General features: G+C 35.0%; 1 protein-coding gene across 1 annotated transcript; it reads right to left on the reverse strand.

Annotated features, from left to right (window-relative positions):
• Positions 1-18998: 18998 nt before the first annotated feature.
• Positions 18999-20297, reverse strand: LOC140004665 (limonoid 21-O-acetyltransferse-like). The gene has a single exon (XM_072044794.1). It carries the CDS (start codon positions 20295-20297, stop codon positions 18999-19001), a length of 1299 nt encoding a protein of 432 aa, XP_071900895.1.
• Between the last annotated feature and the right edge of the window lie 3471 nt (positions 20298-23768).

The raw sequence follows: 23768 nt of genomic DNA on the forward strand, positions 1-23768 counted from the left end.
ACCAAATTAAAAGACAATATTCAATTGGATATTAACAGATGGTTTAAACATAGTAGGGACTACGAACCAAAATCTTTGAAAAACAATTCTGTATCCAAAAAATTAAAAAAAAACCTACAAGAACAAACTCATTTTCCCAAAAAAAAAAAAAAGAAAAAAAAAGAAGCCTATAAGAACATACGCCCTTTTCCAAATTTAATAATTTATCTACATTATGAACATATTATAAACTAATACATTCCTTTTTATTTAATATTAAAAATTGATTTTAAATATACAAGTGATAGCAGATGGAATGAGGCAGTTAGCAACATGTGAAAAAATCGAAAAGAACAAAAGCAATTAGAGGGATAATTTCGTACAAAAAAATAACAATAAGCTGTCAAAGTACCTAAAATAAAAATTCATGGGTTAAAGTGCAATTTGAGGTATAGATGGAAGACATTTTAGTGCATTTATTGGTTTGTTTTCAATAAGTGGTGGTTGGTTTTGCGGGGTTTGGGGGGTTGGGTTGCCAATATGTGTGGCTGGCGCTGGTGGGCTACTTGCTGGAAGTTGGAAAAATTTCCAGTAACGGGATTATGCTAAGGGGAGGTTCAGTAAGGGGAAATTGCCAGTAGCTTCATTGGACTAAAAATATTCAAGTGCAATCGAAGTACAACTCATTATTAGAAAATAAAGATTGAAAGCGATTAACATACTATTATTTACATTCTTTAAGAGGGAAATTTGGAAATAATATACTTTTTCATATATGGCATTTTTTTTAAGTGCCTACTAGAATAACGTTTAAGTCTTTGATCTCTGGATTAGTGGAGAAGTATGTAGACCCTTTCAACGGAAAATTTGGGTGTAGGATCGAATGCGTTAGAAACAATACAATTGTATGGGTTGTAACACCAATTCTATTGGTGCGTAATTTTCATTTGATTACAACACAGTTGTATTAAAATCTATTAATGCTACTTCTATATTAACTATTGTATTTTTTTGTTAACAATTCTCATACAATGTATCACTTACTACACATAAAATAAATACAAAAACTATTTATTTTTTATTTAATATATATTTTATTTCTAGATCAAATAAATGAAAATACTGCCTCTCTTCAAGTTTGACAGCCATCCGCATCACCAATACTTTTGCGTGATCATGGTAAATATACAGTTTCTTATATCGTCAAACTCATCTTACATTTACACTTTTTGGCTGCCCTATCTTGCTAAATCAACTTTTTATATGACATAATATTAGATGGAATACATAATGAGTCAACTATTTTTGAAGCTCCTCTCACACCAACGTCGCCATGTAATGGCCATGACGATGGTAAGATCTAGCATTCTCGCTTATTTTAAACACATAATTAATCATTACCATTGCATTTTCAACTTTATTAATGTAGCTTATACCTCTTTTTTTTATATTTACTATTCATGATATAGTGTTTGTGAATTATTAAAATTATGCAGACTCATCTAAAGAATTTGTTCTGGCTACGCAAGATACTATGCCTGTTAACCTAGTTACAGCACAACAAATTGGTACGCACAACACCGAGCCTGCTAACATGGTTACAGCAGAACAAACTTGTAATATTTCCATACCTTTCTCATGTAATTATATTTAATACTTTCTTGAATGCAATCTTAAGTATGCAAATTAAGGATGTTCGTGGGCCAAATAATCAATTCATTTTCAATTTAACTAATCATGCCCTACCTCAATTCGAATGGTTACATAGTGACCAGTTAACCTATAACGTAGGATCAGATTTTCAGGGTTATAATTCCTTCTGCCAAGAAAAAAGAAAAGACTTAAATTGACAAATCTAAAAATACAATAGTTTCCAGATGAATAATAATATTTAAATTTACAATTCTACAAAATCTTTAATATAAAATAGACTTGCAAATTAAAAAATATATTATTTTTCAAATCAATTATATTGTTTAATCTTACAGCTCCAAAAACTCATTAATATAAGATGGACTTGCAAATCATGAAATACAACATTTTACAAATCAATATTATTGTTTAATTTTAGAACTCTATAAAATCATTAATATAAAATAGACTTGCAAATCGAAAAATACAATATTTGACACCTCCGTGAAGGTGTTTAATTTTACAAATCTAAAAAATCATGAATACAAAAAACAATAAAAACACATTAAAACACTAAATATTTAAAAGATTTGTTTTTAATTTCTCTATTTCTTGGATCCTATCATTTTTTTTTATTAACGATAGTAGGTTACTCCACTATCAAATACTCAAGATTCAAAAAATAAAAAACAAAATAGCTATACAGATTCTAAGTGGATAGAATTTATAAAAAATGAAAAATAAGCTATGAAAATAAATAAAAAAATTAGACTTATATATTAAGTAAAATTAGTTACGATGAATATAGAAAGTGGAAAACGTAGATGATAGTTAAGATTAGTAACAAATGAAACAAAAATTATAAACAAATTTTATAAATAGAAAACGTTTACAGTAGCATAGTAAATATAAATGACAATGACAAATATGAATTTTACAAATTATAGATGGGAATGAGACAATTTGTTTCAATGCGTGAATTTTATGCCTTTCAAATTCAATTTCAATACAATGAAGGTCATGCACTGCTGAAAGGTGCTAAACTATTCCAATTTTTTCACCTTTATTTGTTCACCATTTTATTTTTTCAATAATATCAGTATCGTGTGTAGTAGCACGGGTATTCACACTAGTAATATACTATTGCTGCATGATTGTTTTATTATATTTAGAGGTACAACCTAATCAAAGAAATGTTTAAAAAATCATCTGTAATGGTATTAGACAGTATTGATGAGAAGACACATACATCAGAAAATTACCAAAGGTTGAGATTGGTTGGTCTTAACTATAGTTGTTTAACCGATGAAAATTGACACCATGCAATTATCCTTCATCCATCTACGGAACTTATCTCTTATTCAAAACTCTCTCTGACAATTGGAAGATTAGAATCGATGCTTGATTGCCTGAATTTTGGGAGACTATCTCAATAAAAATTATAGTTCCTCCAAAAGACCCAAATTTCACTCTATTTTTAAGTCAACTCCAACAAATGTGAAAAAGGAAAAGGGCAATAACCATTATCCATTAATGATAGAAAAGTTCAATCTGCTGTAAGATACATTTGCATTAAAAATTAAAAGTCATATGTCTAGCACAACGCATAATATAGCTGAACTTACAATCTCTGTTAAAAGTATTTAATGATGGTATGTTATCAAAGAAAAAACAAAATTGTTGTACTATTTTAGAATTAATGGTAACGAGTGGCGGGTTGGGTGGTACGGGGGCAGGGAGTGTAAGTGAGAGGTCTGGGTTCGAGTCCTCCTGTTTATACTAAAAAAAAAAAAAAATGTCATAAAAAAAAAAGAGTGGCGACAATTTCTTTGGAATACTGACAGATATTATAATTTTATTACTCTTCCAAATTTTGGTCTATTTAAAATAAAATATATTAGCTCTAATTGTGATAAGTGCCGAATTTTAAGTAGATAAGGTGAATTCTCGTAACGTAGATAAACGATAATTGAATGATGTGGTGCTTCGTATCCACTCGAGGTTAACCAAATATGGTAAAAACAACTAATCTCGACAGGTGATAATTACTTGATATACATGTCTTTGATCAAAAATGTATCTACATCTATATAAGGAATAATTTTAGAAATTTCTCGTGTTTTTAACTATTGCAGGCAGCTCCTCTTTAGTTTAAAAAATTACACCTATCTCTTCTATTATTAGTATTACAATAACAATATAGACCCAATATATTAAATTTATTCTAAAAAAATTCTAAAATGCCCCTTTGTTTTTAGGGAGAAAAAAATCTAACCCACCAATATACCAACATAGAGCAACCTAGAGCAATCTTAGAGACCAAATCCCATATCTCTAGGCAAATCTAATTGCATTTTTTATTATCTTAAAAATCTTTTTTGCACAATCGACATGATAGTGTAACCTTCCTCAATTCTTAATCAATGCCCATTTTTTAGCCATCACTTTTATTTTCTCTTCTATATTCTGTATCACTACCACCCTTTTTATTTTCATTTGGTTTGCAACAAATTTCATACTGCAACTTGCATTTGATATATAACTTCAATTCGATAATACTTACAATAAAAGTAAAAATGAAAAAAAGGGAGTATCTATAGTGTAGATGACTGTTGCGAAACAAAGAGGAGATTATGAAAGGAAGGAGAAAGAAGGTAGGAAAGAGAGGCAGGAACAAAGAGTTTATTTTTTCTGACAACTATTACTTTAAAATGAAAGACTAGTTCCAACAATTGTTTGTAAGAACTATTTATAAGTGAAGGATATTATAGTCATTTTACTGTATAAGAGAGGTTAGTGTAATTATTCAAATTTGAAGGGAGGTGAGTGAAATTGTCAGAAATCTCAAGAGAGGTTACCAAAATTTTCCTTTTATATAAATTTGAGAAGGGGTTTTTAATGTATCTAAGTTAGAATGCTTCCAACTCTTCATTTTTTTTATATATAAAATTTCAAAATTTTAAATTGTTATATATATTTTCATACCTTTGAATTTAAAAAGTAAGAAGTCGCAAATTAAATTGAAGCTAATCGCTGTGAAGATGGAGGGAAGGGGGGGGGGGAATGTTAGCAAGAGCTAATGCATTGCATTCAATTATATAATCAAGAATTGCATAAAACCCAATTCACTAATTTTAAGTGTATTGGTACGACAAGTGCCTGAAGAGATGAATGCCAATAACTTATCAATAAATTAGAAGACGCAGGAGATTGATCTGAAAAAAAAAGTATAGAAAAAGTCCATAAAACCCAAAAACGAAGACCAAAAAAAGGATAAAAGCCGATGCACAAGTGATATACATGTTTTAATTGTTAAAAAAAAAAACAAAAATTTAATGCCGCTGGCTGTGAGCAGCGTTCAGAGGAGCAACGGCAATAAAAATGGTAAAAGAAAAGGCAAAGAATTGTTTTCCATGTCCTATTTACACAAGAAAAAAATAAAAATCACAGAAAAAAAAACAAAAACCTACCAATTCCAATTTTTCTTCTTAATTTGTCGTCTAAAACCACATCAATCAAGCGAAGTAAAAATTAGTGTGAAGCTCCAAACTGGCGAGAGGAGAGAAAGAGACAGCACTAGAGGAGAGGCAGCTTGAGAATTGAGAATGCTTCATCATTTCCTAGGAAGAATTACCGCCTTACGCCAGTCATTTTGTCATTTATTTTTGGTCAAAACCAAGTCCAAAAAATTAAGTTCTCTAATAACAATATGACATCATGAGATTGAAAGAAGGATAAAACCCATAATGACATAAAATTAAATAATGATAAATAGTCCAAAATTCAAATTCTACAATAGAAGATGTCTGAATTAATCTTACCATATTTGTAATTTTCAAACAATTATTCATATAATTAGTTTTTCTTGCCATAATCACCATATAATTTTTCTGATTTATGCAAAGAAAAACATGATTAGTTTTTTATGAGTAAAATTTTAGTAGTAATTCTATTGTATAAGTGCAAGTTGTGCATGATTATGTTATATACAATGATTAAAGATGAATGCATTTGTGTTTCGCAAAATTTCGGAAACCTCACCTAAGGTTTCTAACAATTTCACTATGCCCCTTTGAACTTTTAAAAATTTCACTTAACTCCCTTATTTGGAACTTTTATGTAACAAGCCCAAAACAAAAAGAAATGTTTGAATTAAAAAATAATTGTTGGAGAGAGAATGTAATGTGGGGGCAAAAATGCCTTTACTAACTGTTACAACTATTTGTTTTGAGAAACTATTAAATGAATTAAAACTTGCCAAACAAAAAGCGAAGGCTAGAGGTACATTTCAAAAATATGTAGCAAATGTATTAGCAAAGTTTAAATATCAGACTAACCAATTAGCAAAGTTAAATGATATATGACACTTATTTTCTTTAATAGTAAATAACCACTATTAGAAAAGTGTGCCATTTGGATTTGGAGGAGAAATTTGCACCAATTTGTTAAAACCAATTGGCCAGTATTTTATTTTTTTTCTTCAAATATAGTCCAATAGTTTTTTTTTTTTTTTGGGAATTGTTTAGTTAACATCACCAAACCTTAAGGTAATTTTGCCACGCGTTGTATCAGCGATGGGTCCTAATTCCCTGTAAAGAGAGGTGGTGAGATTTTTAGAAGTCGAAGGGAGAAAAGTGAAATTGTCGGAAATCTCATGACTTTGAAATTGTCCCCTTATGTTTGACTAGTGGTTGAGAAAAATTTGGAATTACATTATGCTGATTATCTTGCCAAGTTGGGATTGAAACCGGATTTTAGTTTGACTGTATTTACGCGACCTCCGGTTACGCAATCTCCGGACTCTCGCCGGAGGCTTATAGTCCAAGGTTTCTTTCCAGTTGTTACAAGAGAGACAACTAATCCATTCAACTACATTAAGCGTGCGTTTGATAAAATTGAAATTTAGTATGAAAATTGAAATATGAAGGTTGAATTCATTAAATTATTGAATTGTTAAATATTAAATCTAATACATTTGAGTACGTATCACATTCAGTGATTTTTTTTTTGATAGCAAATTAGAAAATTTCATTAAGGTGAGGATAGGTCCGCCGAAATTGCGGAGAGAAGAAAAGATAGTGGAGAATAACTCCAACTACAGATATCTGAAATAGAGCGAGCATTTCTAGCTAATAAATGTGCTGGCACATTGGCCTTCCTAGGGACCCAGTTAGCCTCCCAAGCGGCGAAGTTCTGTAACCTAACAAAGATATCATCTAACAGCACCCCATAGGCGGAGTCACCAGACTCCATAATCTTAAGCATGCTGACGATCTTCAAAGAGTCTCCCTCCAAAATAATGTTGGGCACTTTCCATTGAAGCAGCAAGGAAATTACAGTTCTCGCAGCATAGGCTTCGATGACCTCAGGAGAAAAGATACCAGAGATTTTGTGAGAAGTTCCTGCAACAAAATTGCCCCGCTCGTCCCTCACAACAACTCCAACACCAGAGTAGCCATATTCGGAGAAAACTGGGCCATCGAAGTTCGCCTTTAGGAAGCCCACAGGGGGCTTTGTCTAGTGGAGTAGAGCAGTGGAAGTGCTGATTGGGGTATTTGGAGATGTGTTGGCTTCCCGGTACTTCTGTAAGAAACTGATAGAGAGAGAGACTAGACTGAGCGGATCCCGATATGAACCATCGAATAAAGCACCATTTCGGTTAAGCCATAGATTCCAAAGAATTATGGCTACCAGTTCCATGTCCTGCTTCTTCAAGAGATTTAGAAGGCTAGGCAACCAAGAAGAGACCTACTTAGCGGAGTCTAACCTTATCTTTAGTGTAAGAAAGCTGAGGGCCCAAGCCTGAACTACTACCGGACAGTACAAGAAGAGGTGATCTACTTCTTCAACAGGGGCCTTACATAACAGGCACATAGGGTCAAGGTAGACTCCACGGCTATTCAGCGTGGAAGATGTAGGTAGAATACCCTTGCAGATACGCCACAAGAATATCTTAACTTTGTTAGGTATGTTGAGTTTCCACAGGCGAGGCCAAATATCCTGCACCGATCCATTACTCCCTGAAGCTACATCTTGCCAGCCTGTAGATTGTGCTTTGATGAGATGGTAGGCACTTTTCACTGCGAATGAGCCATTTTTAGAGTAGTGCCATATGAGCTTATCTTGATTGCGACTATCACCCAATGGAATACCCATAATCAAATCAATCTCATCCTGCCAAAAAAGCTCCTGAAGCAACTCAACTTTCCATTTCCTGCTATTTCCGTCAATTAAACAATCCACAATGGAATCATCCGGCAGCACATCAGAACGGGATATAATTTTGAAAGTAGAAGGGCGTGGAATCCACCTATCCTTCCAGATTCTGATATGGTTCCTATTTCCAACTCGCCATCTGCTACCAGAGAGTAAATATCTGCGAACAGCACACAGCCCCTCCAAGTAAAAGAAGGCCTGGAAGTAGGCTCGTCATGAAAAAAGTCCTTCGTTGGAAAATATTTAGCCTTAAAAACCTGATGAAGCAGTGTAGATGGTTGAGTTGCAATGTGCCATGCCTGTTTAGCTAATAAAGCTAAATTGAAAGCCTTAAGTTGTCTGAAGCCCATGCCCCCATCACTTTTGGATGAGCACATTCTATCCCAACTCACCCAGTGGATTGGTCTTTGCTTTGTGCCATCACCCCACCAAAAGTTACTGATCATAGATTGAATATCGGAAAGCAAGGAGTCCGGGTACTTGAAACAGGACATTGAGTATGTTGGGATGGCCTGGACAACAACCTTGATCATGATTTCCTTACCTGCCGTTGAGAGGCGCTGTTCATTCCATCCATGTATCTTCTGCCAGATTCTCTCCTTTACAGATGAAAAAACTTCAGCCTTGGAACGACCAACAACAGTAGGAAGGCCAAGATATTTGTCGTGAGTAGGAATTTCCTTGATGTTAAGAAGCTGGGTGATACTTCGACGAACTGTGGGGTCTGTGTTTTTGCTGAAGACCACTGCTGATTTATCAAAGTTAACCTCCTGGCCTGAAGCTGCTTTGTAAAGGTCAAGGATTGTCTTTATGTGCTGAGCTTCCTGCAGCGATGCCTTGCCGAACAACAAGGTGTCATCGGCAAATAATAGGTGAGATAGTTTGGGTCCGCGTGAGCCGATCCGAAAACCTGAGATGCTTCCGCAACGTTCAGCTTCCTGCAATAAACAAGAAAAGCCTTCGACACAGATCAAAAACAAGTAGGGTGATAATGGATCCCCCTGTCTGATACCGCGATGGGGTTGTAGGTTCCCAAGTTAGGACCCATTAAGTAGGAAAGTGTAAGACACAATAGAAATGCAGCAAAAAACAATGTCCACAAAAGTGGAATGGAAACCTAAAGCAATCATCATATGTCGAAGAAAAAGCCACTCGACCTTATCAAATGCTTTGCTCATGTCCAACTTAATGGACATCGATCCCTCCTGCCCCTAGGACTTCAGCTTAAGGGAATGATTGATTTCATAAGCAATAAGGATATTATCAGTGATAAGTGAATAACTTATCGCTTAATTTTGTGAGCAAGTTTTGAATAGAAAATTCAGTGTCACTTAATTAATAAAATAAAAACCTTAAATGCTTGAAATGATAAATATTTGTTTAAATTCTTGAAGCAGATTTATCATCAATCCTGGCATTGGGATCACTGATTATGGACTCTGGCTGTACTATCAGCCGTTGCGAGTGAAAGAAGCTCGTCTGGGATCATAGCCATTTCGTCCTCCACCACGTTAGCCGATGCTTCAATTCCATCACCACAACTTGAATCCAAGAAAATTACACAATTCTTCATACGGGGAACTTTAGTGCCCACCCAAATAGGTTTGCCCCACCCATAGTCCACTTCATATACCGGAAATCTGCACCACCAACTGGTAAACTTACAAGATATCATTGGCTGCTTAGCAAGTCGTTCCTTTATATTATTCTCTAAAGTATTCAAATAAGGCACTCCACTTTGAACATGCTTGATATACTCACCATTGATTTTTCTGATTGCGGTCCTCAAGAGCCCTACTAGATCATAACAGTATTCTTTATCATGATCATCCTGATCAGACATTGTTAATAAAGCTGTTGTAGCAATTGCCAAGTTGCCAAAGACTAATCGGTCACCGGGCAAGCTCATTTTCGGTCTTAAGTTCACGCCATGGTATGCCAGAAAATTTGTTTTGTGATCAACCTTAGCTTGGGTGGTGCTGCTTAAATTCTTCCACATAAGAGCTGAAACTGCTTCAATCCGAGTTGGGTCCTTTACTGAACTTCCCGAGGCTGCAGAGGAAGCAAGTTGTTTAAGTGCATCTAACTTTTCCTTGTCGAACACAAACCTTTTAGTGACTAGACTTTCTTTCTCTTCTAGTGACATGAAATCATGAGTAGTTAAAGGAATGTTTGCTGGAGGAAAAAGACGCCCGGCTAATTCAAAATCAGGTTGCACAACTTCATCAGCTTGACCGCGACATGTAGCAGCCCATGCATTCATGAATGTCACAAAGGACATAGCATCAGCTAACTTGTGTGAGCTGCATGCCCCAACAGCCATTCCTCCGCATTCAAAGAAACTGATTTGGATACCTAACATCAAGCTATTCTTGCTAGAAGCATAAAAAGGTTCAAAGGGGAGATATTGGTTTGGTTCCTCTATGGTAGTGCTCTGGATTAATGCTTGTGAGAGGTATTAGAGATAATGTATATACGTTTGAATTGGTAAATAGATATCTAGATAATGCATATCAGTTTGAATTGGTAAATAGATATCTAGCTAATATTTGTTAGTTAGGCTTTATCCTTAGCTGTATTTGTATTCAAATGAGATCAGTAGCTATCAGGAGCGATATTGGAGGTTTGTGTTGTATGTATATATCCCGTGATGGATGCTAAATAAAAACAACTTCTTCTTCCTCTGAAACCTTTTTCATGGTATCAGAGCATCCTCTGCAATCTCTGTCAACTGAAAAAAAACATGGAAGGAGATGGAAAGAAAATAGTGTCGCCATACACCTTGTATGCCAATGATAATCCTGGAAATATAATCACCCAGGTATAATTAAAAGAGGATAATTATGATGAATGGGCTAGAGCAATCCGGACTGCTCTCAGAGCCAAGAAGAATTTTGGATTCATTGATGGAACCATAGCACAGCCGGATGAAGATTCCGATGAATTAGAAGACTGGTGGACAGTGAATTCCACGCTCATATCGTGGATGATGAACACAATTGAGCCGACGGTGCGATCTACTTTGACACACAGGGAGATTGCAAAGAATTTGTGAGAAGACATTAAAGAATGTTTCTCAGTGACTGATGGTGCACGAGTGCAGCAACTGAAGACAGAATTGGCAAATTGCAAACAGCAAGGACTCTCCCTTATGAGTTACTATGCTAAATTGAAGCGATTGTGGGAAGAACTGGCGAATTATGATGCGATCTCTACGTGCAAGTGTGGGGGTTGTACGTGTAATGTAGCAACTGAAATAACAAAGAAACGAGAAGAAGAAAAACTTCATCAATTTCTGATGGGGTTAGACGACGCATATAGAACAGTGAGATCAAACATTTTGAGCACCACTCCATTGCCTAGTGTAAGCAAGGCGTATTCCTTGATGTGCCAAGAAGAAAGGGTTCGAAATATTTCCAAGGAAAAAGAGATCAACAACGAAGCGGCTAGCTTTGTGGTTCAGGCCAAAGCAGGAATCAAGAATAGAAGTGCCATTTGTAAATATTGCAATCGCGAAGGGCATGATGCTGAGGGATGTTTTCAGCTGATTGGATATCCCGATTGGTGGAGTGATCGACCTAAAATGTCTGGTTCGGGTCGAGGAAGACAGATTGGAGGAAGAGGACGTGGCAAGATGTCAGGAAGAGGACGAAATGGGGCACGAGTTAATGCAGCTCAAGTAATTGAAGAATCCACTACTGCAACAGAGGATTTTGCTACTCCTAAAGGACTGACAAATGAACAATGGGCAGCAGTTATGAGTCTATTGAATGCTTGCAACTCAGAATCAGGGAGTAATGAGAAGATGACTGGTAAGGAAAACTTTATCTGGATAATTGATTCTGGCGTTACACAGCATATGACAGGAAATTCGAGCTGTCTATCTAGCTTGAATTAGATATTAGGTTGTCCTATTGGCTTGCCTAATGGAGAACAGGTGCTGGCATTGCAAAAAGAATCGATTCGGATGGGACAAAATATTCAATTAGACAATGTTCTTCATGCTCCAGGATTACATTGCAATTTAATCTCAGTATCACAACTGGTTGATGACTCAAAATGTAATGTGTTGTTTACTGATAAGCTTTGTTTGATACAGGACCGCACTTCGAGGATGGTGATTGAAGCGGGTGAACGATGCAAAGGGCTTTATTACTTCAAGAAGGAGACGCCAGTCCAAGCACTTCAAACTCAGATGTTGGATTCGTGTGATCTTTGGCATCGCAGAATGGGGCACCCGTCTTCAAAGGTCGTAGGTTTAATTTCTGGAATTAAGATTCAATTAGGTTCAAATAAAACTTGTGATACTTGTTTTAAAACTAAGCAAACGAGAGAAGTATTTTGTTCTAGTGATAGTAGAGCTAATGAAACATTTGGATTGATTCATTGTGACTTGTGGGGACCATATCGAGTCTCTAGTTCTTGTAATGTATCTTATTTTCTTACGATTGTTGATGATTTTTCGAGATGTGTGTGGATATATTTGATGATAGATAAAACTGAAGTTGGAAATATTTTGCCAAATTTTGTTTCTATGGTTCATCGACAATTTGATAAGAATGTTAAGATAGTTAGAAGTGATAATGGCAGTGAGTTCATCAGTTTGAAGGGATATTTTTCTGACAAAAGGATAATACATCAAACTTCATGTGTGGGAACGCCCCAACAGAATGGACGAGTGGAAAGAAAGTATCGGCATATACTGAATATGGCTAGAGCCTTGCAATTTCAGGCCAACTTACCAATCAGATTTTGGGGAGAATGTGTGTTAACTGCTGGCTATTTGATTAATCGTACCCCTTCTCAATTACTAGGAGGAAAAACACCTTATGAAATGTTGTATGGTCACTTGCCTAATTATCGGTCAATTCGTACATTTGGTTGCTTGTGTTATGCAAAGAACTTGAATCGTGAGAAGGATAAATTTTCTCCTTGAAGCCGTAAATGTATCTTTGTGGGTTATCCGTTTGGACAGAAAGGTTGGTGGTTGTATAATTTAGAAACAAGAAAGTATTTTGTGTCTCGGGATGTTGTCTTTTGTGAAGATGAGTTTCCATTTGCAGCTGACCACGCACCTGATCATGTTCAAACTTGTAAGCATAATTCAATACCATCTCAAATAAATGATTACCTTGAAGAAGAGGTCAGTGGTCAGACAAGAGACAAGGCAAAGGAGCAGCCTGATCATGTTCGTGAAACCCATGAGCATTTAGATTGTGTGCAGAATGACAATGCCGACGTAAGGGAGGGAGGTACAGCAATTGATCGAATGGAGAACGTAGAGACAGTAAAAGGTGTGACAACACTTGGACGTGGACTTCGCTCCAAGAAAGTTTCTATAAGGCTGAAGGATTGTGTGACTTATGCAGTTCAAAGTGAAAACCCCTCTGCAAGTTCAGCCAAACCATCATCATTCTCAGGTATGTCCTATGACTTAGCTCAATATGTTGATTACACAAAGTTCTCACCATGTTATCAAGCTTTCTTGGCAGCCATCACAATAAATAATGAGCCAAGATTTTATCATCAAGCAATTAAAGATGTCCGATGGAGAGAAGCTATACAAAAAGAGATTGATGCACTCAAACAAAATGGCACATGGACTCTCGTTGACTTACCACCAGGGAAGAAGCAATAGGAAGCAAATGGGTGTACAAAATTAAGTATAATTCTGATGGGACCATTGAACGATACAAGGCACGATTGGTAATTCTTGGCAACAACCAAGTTGAAGGGATCGACTATAACGAAACCTTTGCACCAGTAGCAAAAATGGTTACGGTCCGCACATTTCTCTCTGTGGCAGCAGCTAAAGGATGGGGACTTCATCAAATGGATGTTCATAATGCTTTTCTCCATGGAGACTTAGCCGAAGAGGTTTACATGAAGCTACCTCCTGGATTTCACACTAACCAGCCCGGGAAGGTGTGTCGCTTGAGGAAGTCACTTTACGGTTTACTACAAGCACCACGTTGTTGGTTTGCAAAATTGGCTGAAGCTCTGAAACGGTATGGTTTTCTTCAGTCACAGTCTGATTATTCCCTGTTTACTTTGATGCGAGATGGGATACAGTTGGCTGTGTTAGTGTATGTGGATGACCTTATTATAGCTGGAAACAAAACGCATTTGATCAATGAATTCAAATCATACTTGCGCCAGTGTTTTCACATGAAAGATTTAGGTGTTTTGAAGTATTTTTTGGGCGTTGAAGTAGCTCGAAATGCTGAAGGGATTTTCTTGTGTCAGCGAAAATATGCTTTAGATATCGTTCATGAAGCAGGATTGTTAGGTGCTAAACCTTCGAAGTTTCCTATGGAGCAAAATCATCATCTCGCTTTAGCTAAGGGTGATTTGCTGCAGGACCCTGAACAATACCGAAGACTGGTGGGACGATTGATTTACTTGAACTTAACTCGGCCTGAGTTGTCTTATGGTGTGCATATTTTGGCACAATTTATGCAACAGTCACGGAAAGAGCATTGGGAGGCAGCCTTGCGCATCGTCCGATACTTGAAAGGTAGTCCAGGACAAGGCATTTTACTCCAAACTGATTGCAATCTTGAACTGAAGGCTTATTGCGATTCGGATTGGGGAGGTTGTCCATTAACTCAGAGATCACTTACAGGTTATTTCATTTTTCTTGGGAACTCTCCGATTTCATGGAAGACCAAGAAACAACATACGGTTTCTCGCTCATCTGATGAAGCAGAATATCGCTCTTTGGCTGCAACGGTTTGTGAATTGAAATGGCTAAAAGGTCTATTATTGTCTCTGGGCGTGCATCATGATCAATCTGCTGGAGTATTTTGTGATAGCCAAGCCGCAATACATATAGCTGCAAATCCTGTCTTTCATGAACACACCAAACACATCGAAGTCGATTGCCATTTTGTTCGTGATGAAATACAGAAAGGTATGATCAAAACAGTTTATGTTCGAAGCCATGACCAGTTAGCAGACATTCTAACCAAAGCTTTGGGTCAAGCTCAGTTTGAGTTTCTTCTTCGCAAATTGGGCGTTCGTGATCCTCACGCTCCAACTTGAGGGAGGGTATTAGAGATAATGTATATACGTTTGAATTGGTAAATAGATATCTAGATAATGCATATCAGTTTGAATTGGTAAATAGATATCTAGCTAATATTTGTTAGTTAGGCTTTATCCTTAACTGTATTTGTATTCAAATGAGATCAGTAGCTATCAGGAGCGATATTGGAGGTTTGTGCTGTATGTATATATCCCTTGACGGATGCTAAATAAAAACAGCTTCTTCTTCCTCTGAAACCTTTTTCAAGAGGTGAGCATGAACTCGAGATTCGACAAATAGAGCTCCAGAGTCATTACAATCAACAGAAAGATTTTGATTGGTCCTTCCAGCGAATGGGTAGAATTTTGTTAGGACCTCAGACAAGGACTGTTTTAGATGCTGGGATCTTTTGGCTGGGTCGATATTGTTTGAGCATGAGGACCTGTTTTGATAGAAGAAGATAAGAGGAACATAAATGGAGGGCATAAGTTGATCTAGCAAGGACAGTTTTAGGTCTCTACAGATATGGGGTGTTGGAGATGATGGTTTGATCAACTCCTCTGATATCACCTCCACGTTTCCTAGCATCTTGCTTGTTGCTATTATTTCTTATGAAATTCTTGAGCCCTCACGTTTCAGCCACTTAGATATATATACACATATGTATGGTATCAAACAACCATTTGTGGCAGCGACCAAGTTACTTTCGTCCTGGTTTCCATTATTATAGTAACATGTCTAATCAATGTGCGTGAGAATATTAATTATTTAGATGCTTAAAAAATAGAAAGAAACATGATGGGAATTGTCCGACTGATTAACTTGGTCTTAATTAGAAGGATCATTGTGCACGACTTCTTTCTCTTTTGTCAACCCATTTAAAAGTTTGAAGCACATTTTAGATAAAATATTTGAAATCAAGTACATGCGTCCCTAAGATTCTAAACTTGATATTAGGTGTATCCTTCATTGGTTAATTCAACGGGTAGAGTGCTCAGTTATAAGTACGAGGAAAAAGTCTCAGCTCTTGAACTAGCACTTGGGATAGGAGAGTCCAATAGCACCCAGTAGCTTGATTGACTTACGAACCTAGCTAGATTTGATCCTGTTTGCTATAAACTTAGACTAAATCTAATGGGGTTAATAATATGAGGTTTTCAATTTTGAAATTTATGGATGACTACTATAAGTTACTTCACAATTTTTAGTTGTCTTAATTACTATGAATTATCACAGTCTTAATCACTTATGTCTATAATATAGGGATAAAGAAAGACGTTAACCCCTCATTTGGTACGCAGAAATGCCCATAATGGAAAGGTCTTCCTGCCCAGAATGCATTTCCACCAAGAATGATGAGGAAAAAAAAATTATTGTTCTAGGTTTTGGTAGACAAGTCAGAATAGAATGTTTATTAAGTTTCCATTGTTTGGTATATTTAATATTTAGATGTCAGAATAGAATTTACCAAATATAAATTTGACTTAATTGCCCTAAATTAGTTTATAGGACGCAATATGTCTTATTACTCTTTGTTTTATTTATTCTATATTAGTATTTTGATATTTTTACTTCAAAAATAAATGAAGATTGATATCAAAATTCTTTAATTGTAATACTTAATTCATTCTAATAAATAGATTTTCAAGTTAAAATTTTGAATTTATTAGCAATATAATTAGCAATGTAAAATATAAATTACATGAAGTCAAACAATTATAATTTATTTTTAATCTATGTTCAAGTTTGATAAGATTAAAAAAAAAAGCTTGCACATTTGTTCAAAAGTCAAAGAAAAAGGTATCTTAAAACATTTGTTTCCTAATATAAAATTGAAAAATTATTTTAAATACAAGAAAAATTAATTATTATGAATAATTACATTCAAATATTAATTGAGCGCACAAATAACCTAAGATATCATGATGCCATATAAAGATTTATAAGGATAAACTTGACATCCTACTATTTAGACATTCTAGGATAAATGTGAAAAGGCTTTCCCTAAGGTTTTTGGATGAATGAGATTTCAGCAAAAAGTTGGAATGAGTTTTTTAGAGCGAAAGACCTTTCCCATTTAAATGAACAATACCAAAGATACACTTTTTATAAAGATTAGAGATAGAGGTAAATTACTTATTATTTGCTTATATGCTGACGATCTTATTTTTATTAAAAATGATAGTACTATGTTTGAGAAATTTAAGAAATCTATGATGGTTGTATTTGACATGTCTGATCTTGAAAAGATGCATTATTTTTTGGGCATTGAAGTGGTGCAATTTGCTGCTGAAATTTTGTCTCTCAAAAAAAATATGTACAAGAAATTCTGAATAGATTTCAAATAAAGAATTGTAATTCTGTTAGTACACTAGTTGAAGTGGGTTTAAAACTCATCAAAGAACCTGAAGAAAATAGGGTTGATAGTACTATTTACAAGCAAGTTGTGGGAAGTATCATATATTTGACAGTTGCAAGGCCTAATATTATTAATGCAGTAAGTCTTATTAATAGATACATAGAAAGCCCAATGGAGATGCATCTTCTAGTTGCCAAGAGAATTCTTCAATACTTGCAGGAAACCATTGAATATGAGTTGTTCTACAAGAATGGTGAAAAATCAGATTTATTTGAATTTTCTGACAGTGACTATGCAGGCGATCTTGATGATAGGAAGAGTACGTCTGACTACATATTCATGTTGTGTTCAGCAACTATTTCATAATGTTCAAAAAAATAACCAATTGTTATTTTATCAACAACTGAAGCAGAATTTGTAGTTGTAACGGCCTGTGCCTGTCAAGCAATTTGGCTAAGAAATATTCTTGAAGAATTGCATTTTCAGCAAGAAGCGCCTACTACAATTTACTGTGATAATAATTCTACCATCAAACTCTCTAAAAATTCAGTTCTACATGGAAGAACCAAGCACATAGACGTGAGATTTCACTTTCTAAGGGAGTTCACAAGAGATGGAATAATTGATTTTCTCTACTGCAAAAGTGAAGATCAGATTGCTGACATAATGACCAAACCATTGAAGTTATTCACATTTCAAAAATTAAGGAAGCTGTTTGGAGTCTATGCAGTTGATAAGTTCTATTAAACTGAATGTTTGGAAAACTTTCAATTTAATGAAGAGATTGTTAAAAATATTTATTATTGTTAGTTTGACCATGTTTGTTTATTTTGTTCTATCTAATTAGTGCAGTTAATGGAATTAGAGGAGTTAGTGGAGTAACTAGTGGAATTAGTGGAGTAACTAATGGAGTTAGTGAGATAGTAAGTGGAGTTGTTTTGAACTCTATAAATGAGCAATTTCATGATATGAGTTAAGCATTAGTTTTACAAAGAAATAAAGACTAGTTTTTTGCTTGTCTTATTATTTTTCTCGGTCATTATAACATATTTATGAAATTCTTAATGTCACTCTCACCTTACAAAGGCTTCATTTAGGGTTGCGATACTTTATAAAAAATTATTTCTCATAAAAGTGTTTTTAACAGAGTATTTTTAGGTTAGCAAAATTTGGATTTCTTAAGTCACAGTAAATTAGTTACCAAACACCTTAGAAGAGCTTTTAGTACTTAAAAGATTTTTTTTTAAAACGCACCACAACTCCATACAGAAAATATTGCTCATTTATGTCAATTTTTTTATGTCATAAACTAGATGCATCTATGCACCATCTAAGTTGTCTAACTAAAGTTTGCGAAACAGCGACAGATGCACTAGGTCCATAATAGAGGGTCTCATTTATATCACTTCTTTACTTATACTCGGACGTGACTAATGTTAATGATACTCTACCTTTTAACCAGATTAAAAGAGTCTTACCATCTTAAATATCACGTGTTATTAGAAAAAGTAAAAATAAAAAGAACTAACGGGTACAACATTGGTATATTATGTAGGATGAATATTATGTATATTTTACAATGTTGCTTAAAGCTTTAACATTTTTCTCCCCAAATCCCCAGCTTCAATGAAAATGCAGAATATTCTATTCCTTGCATTCAGGTAAAATGTACAAATACAGTGCAAAGCAAGTTCAAGAAGTCCATGAACCACGGCTTTCCACGTAGCTTGAAGAAAATCCACTACTGAAATTAACACATGTGAAACAAGTTCCTGAATAAACTAATCAATTCACAGTCAATAGGTCCACTTCCTGCTCAAATTTGGCCACTTCCTTTTCAGCCATTACTATCCAGGCTTCGATGCCACCAGGAGATCTTGAATCGAAGAGGAAGACATGATTTTTACAAGAAAAACTTGTACTACTCACCCAAATGGGATTTCCCCATCCAAAATCGGCCTCAAAAATTGGAAATCCACACCAGCTGCTGAACCTAACACCGTGCACATCTTTCCGAACCAAAAATCTTCCAACCTCATTGAAGTTATTCTCTGCAACTTCACATCCATTTTCACCTAGTAGTTTTTTACCATAACTTTGGTTTATTTTTCCAAATGCTTCCCTGATTTTCTCCACCAACCCAATCCAATCTTTAGCGGCTGCACCACTTGTTACAGCATGCGCCATTTGGAAGATATTACCGAAAGAAGTATCCGGCAGTGGTGGGATCATTCTTTTCCTCAAATTCACTGGATGGGATATAACAGATGTGCCATTTTCTTCCACCGCATTTGCAGCCATGCAAGACATCCATATATATGCTGATACAACCTGGACTCTTGTTGGTTTTGCCCCGGGCCAACGAGCCATGGCTTTTGATTTAAGTAATTCGATCACCGGGGCATCGAAAACAAACCTTTTTGTTACAAACTTTTCGACTGGAGTTTGAAGCGGTGGAGTTTCTGGATCAGGCTCAAAATCAGGAGTTTTTCTTAAAGGAAAAAGAGGTGCAGAGTTAAAGACAGGCTCTAATACCATATTATTGCTTAAACCCCAAGCTTTCGCGGCCGTGGCAGCCCAAGCTTTGATAAAAGAGCAAATGCTCCATCCATCTGCAATCCTGTGCGAGTGGCATATACCAATGGCTAATCCTCCACATTTGAAGAAGTTAACTTGAATGGCTAACAATTCTCTTTCATCCGTTATTCTGCCACTCGACTTGCAAGGGCTGAGATGATCAAGAATTTGGATTTCCGGATTTTTAAGGTGGTCTGAAAGATGACCATCGACTTCAGCTTCAGCGTATAGGATCCCTTGATCGTTGCAATCAATCAAGGTCTGGCCCTTGATTCTTCCAGCCATAGGGTAGTAGTGAGTTAGAGTTTCTGATAAAGATGTCTTCAGCCATTTGAAGATTTGAGATTGTTTGACGTTGCTGGTTTTCTGTGCAGAATAGTAGAGAATGAGAGGTATGTAAAAATGTGGTATTTGGCATTCTATGAAGGAGAGTTTGTAATCTCTACGCTCAGCTGGGGTTGGAGAAGATGGCTTGATGAGCTGTGTGGTTACTATGTTAATCTTCATTGTGGAAGTTGTAGGTTGATTTGAGTGCAATGTACGAGTCCAAGACTAATTATATTGGTCTTGGATCTTGTGCACCAACCATTCATGATAATATAGAAAACAAGAGTTTGATAGTAGAGAAAATCATATATATACATGTTATATATCTAAAATTTAAAATTTTAATTTTAATTTATATTGTTTTCATTTATTAAATACTGATAATATATACACTATCATTTTATATAATCCTTAATTAGTAATGGATACGATAGATTTAAAACGTAAGATGTTAATAGAACCTAGGTTTTCCTATTCTCGGTACCTTAAGGGTATAGAATAAGCACATAAAAAAACAAGATGATGGACTCACCATAAAACTTTGATCTTCACATTCCCATCATAAATTTAAATATTTTTCACATAGAAATATATAAGTTTCATCTTTTATTCCGTGCCGATTGGATGCGGAATAGAAGAACACAAACACACGTGTACTCTACTTAAACACACATTGAATAGGCAAACACTGTTTAATAGAAAATTTTTCAAATATATTCCGATAAATGTACCTTTACTCAAAAAATAAGGTATTGCAATCAAGAAGATGAATTAGTGTATAGAGACATTTCAGTTGAGTGTAAACTTTTTATTTTTTAAGTTTTCTCGCTCTTAATTATCAAGTTCAAGATTTCAATCCTACACTTGACAAAAATGCGATTCTAAGCCACCTCTCTTCTGAACATTGGGCAAACTCCACTCATAGTATATAACTATTAAACTTAAATACTAGAAACGGAACGTCAATTTATTTGCTGATCGAATCAATTTAACATTGCCTAAGTACTCTAGCATGCTTCATGACTCATGAGTGATAAAAGATTTGGTACTTCAATATATCATCCAGGTATAAATTAAGCAATTTAGAAGTGGGAATAAATTGTTTAGTTTTTCATGTAGAACCTATTGACTTGGTCAGAATTGCTTAGGCCATATTCCGAGCACTCAATTGTATAATGTGCAACGACCAATAGTACCATACATATCTCTTTCTGTGCATTGACTAAAGATGCAAGATATGCAATCCAAAAAGATGAACACAGTTTTATAGTCCTTGGGGCAGACAAAATCTCATCTGAATCCACGTGAAAAAGGAAAAAAAAATAATAATTGATGTAGAATCTCGGTTAGGCATTTCTCCATTGCCATTACGAAGATTATAATTCAGGGAATACAACAAAATTTTTAATGTTTTATTTAATCACGTTTTTATTTCACGTATACATTTTCGAATTGTCACAATAAAATTTTTCTGCTAACAACAGCAATTGAAGCAGGACCTTCATTTCCTCATATATTTATTTGTTGAGTTTGTTTTCATAGCTAGATATTCATTTCCATTTCAAAAGCCTATTTAGGAAGGTAATTAACTAGAAGTATGCTGTCCTAGTTCTAAATTTGCACCCTGATTACTGATATAATGTGATAGAGAAAGATGTTTGTAAATTTTCTGGTGGTTTACCAAACTTATCATGACAACAAATGCAATAAATTAGCTCATCCATAAAACATCTAATTAAAAACCTAATGATTCACGGGAGGCAAGTAGAACATCTTTTCATGCAAGAAATGAATCATAGGTTTCAACATGCAAACGTGACATGTCGGAGGAGACCTTGTTAATCTTTGTGCTATATTATTTGTCATTATCCTTATACCATCACCAAACTCGCTCACAAATCTGAAAAAGTCAATAAAATTAAATTAAGTATCTCTGGTACTAAGCCTGACATTAATCTGAGATTGATTGAAAAAAATTGCCTAGTTTCATCACCTCTGTCGAAAGTAGAAATCTAGTGGTTGTCACCTTCAGATTTACTCCAAGTGATAATAATAATAAAAAATTAGCAGAAATTCATCCTTTAGTGGTAATCAGATTTGCAATCCTCAGATACAGGTGATTCCTATCAGATTGGGATTCTTTTGTTGAAGTAGACAATTACTTGAGGCCAAAAATACCCCAAATTCTGATTGACTTCAAGAAGCAGGCTATGCGGCTTTGCCTACATGATAGGGAAGCCTATTTACCCAAAAGTGTAGATTAGGAGATTTAGGACTCAAAGGCTTGTTAAGTTTGTTTGTAAATGTGAAAAACAGCAAAATGATTGTAGTACAATATCATACTTCCACCCCCCCCCCAAATGGCAATATTGTCAGAGCAACAAATAGCCACTTGAGCAAATTTTGCAATATTATGGATTGCATTAATTACCAATCGTTAATTGAACACTGCATTTTGAACAAGGATGGATAGAGTTGTTTATTAAAGCAAAATTTGCTATTAGGTTTACAATTCGAATTCTGAACCTGACAATTGCGGGTAAAAAAGGTGTGAGGAGGGGAGAGAGGGTTAGATTGGATGGTATGATTGGAGGAATTGTAAGTAGAAGTTCATGCGTTCAAAATCTCCTACTTATTATAAAAAATGCCTACCATATACAATTAGTGTTTAAACATTTGTCATCTTTAAAATGATTACAATTTGAGAAGAGAACCATACATACATACATATACCAATACACAGTACATGTTTTCACGAAAAGAATGAATAAAACAAATATTCTCAATTAGCAGATCAATCTTGATTAAAAGCATTTTTCATGTCTTTCTAAAATAGATTTTTTTTTTTTATTGCTTTGCATGTTTGAAAGGTTTTAAGGAGATAGTCCACAAGCATCTACACATAATCATTCCCCTGAGTTTAATACTTTTTCATTTTTGAATTTCCTCTGAGTTTTGTACTTACTCCTCGTTTTACCAAGACAGGCATATAGATATTGGGCGTTGTGGTATAGTAAGCCCGAAATCGACACCTAAACTACTCCCATGCGTAGCTTTTTACGTATGCTCTTTGAATAAAGGTCTATTGTTGTTTGCTTGAATCGTTGTATTTATTGGTTGAAGATTTGATTGATCTAACAAAAGATTTCAGCTGTCATCACGTTACAGTGTTCTCAATTTTTTGATGCTCTTTATTGATGTAGCATTGACTTTTCTTTTCTTTTCTTTTTTTTATCCGTTTACATTTTGCGCTGGAAGATGAATCAACATATTCGATACTCGAATCAAATTTGGTTAGGTAATAATTCATTCGAGTTTGATTCACAAACTGATCAAGCCAAAATTGAACAACATTTTATATTTGATAACTTTCAAATTTGAAAAAAAAAAAGTTCATTTAAATTTGGTTTGACAAATAAATAAGAAGTTTGAACAAAATTTTATACTCATTAAAATAATTAAACAAGTTTGAACACTTAAGGTGTTCGAATTGATTGGATTCAAATTTGTTTTTTTTTTCTTTGTGATAAAAAAATCTCAATCCAAACAGAACTATTAACGTCTAACCCAATTAAAAAAAAAAACTCAAGTGGACTTGAATAGCTCAGCCCAACCCAACCCAAGCCCAATTATCTTCCCGCCCTGATTAGC

This window comes from Coffea arabica, chromosome 4c (assembly GCF_036785885.1).
Source record: "Coffea arabica cultivar ET-39 chromosome 4c, Coffea Arabica ET-39 HiFi, whole genome shotgun sequence".
NCBI classification, from domain to species: domain Eukaryota; kingdom Viridiplantae; phylum Streptophyta; class Magnoliopsida; order Gentianales; family Rubiaceae; genus Coffea; species Coffea arabica.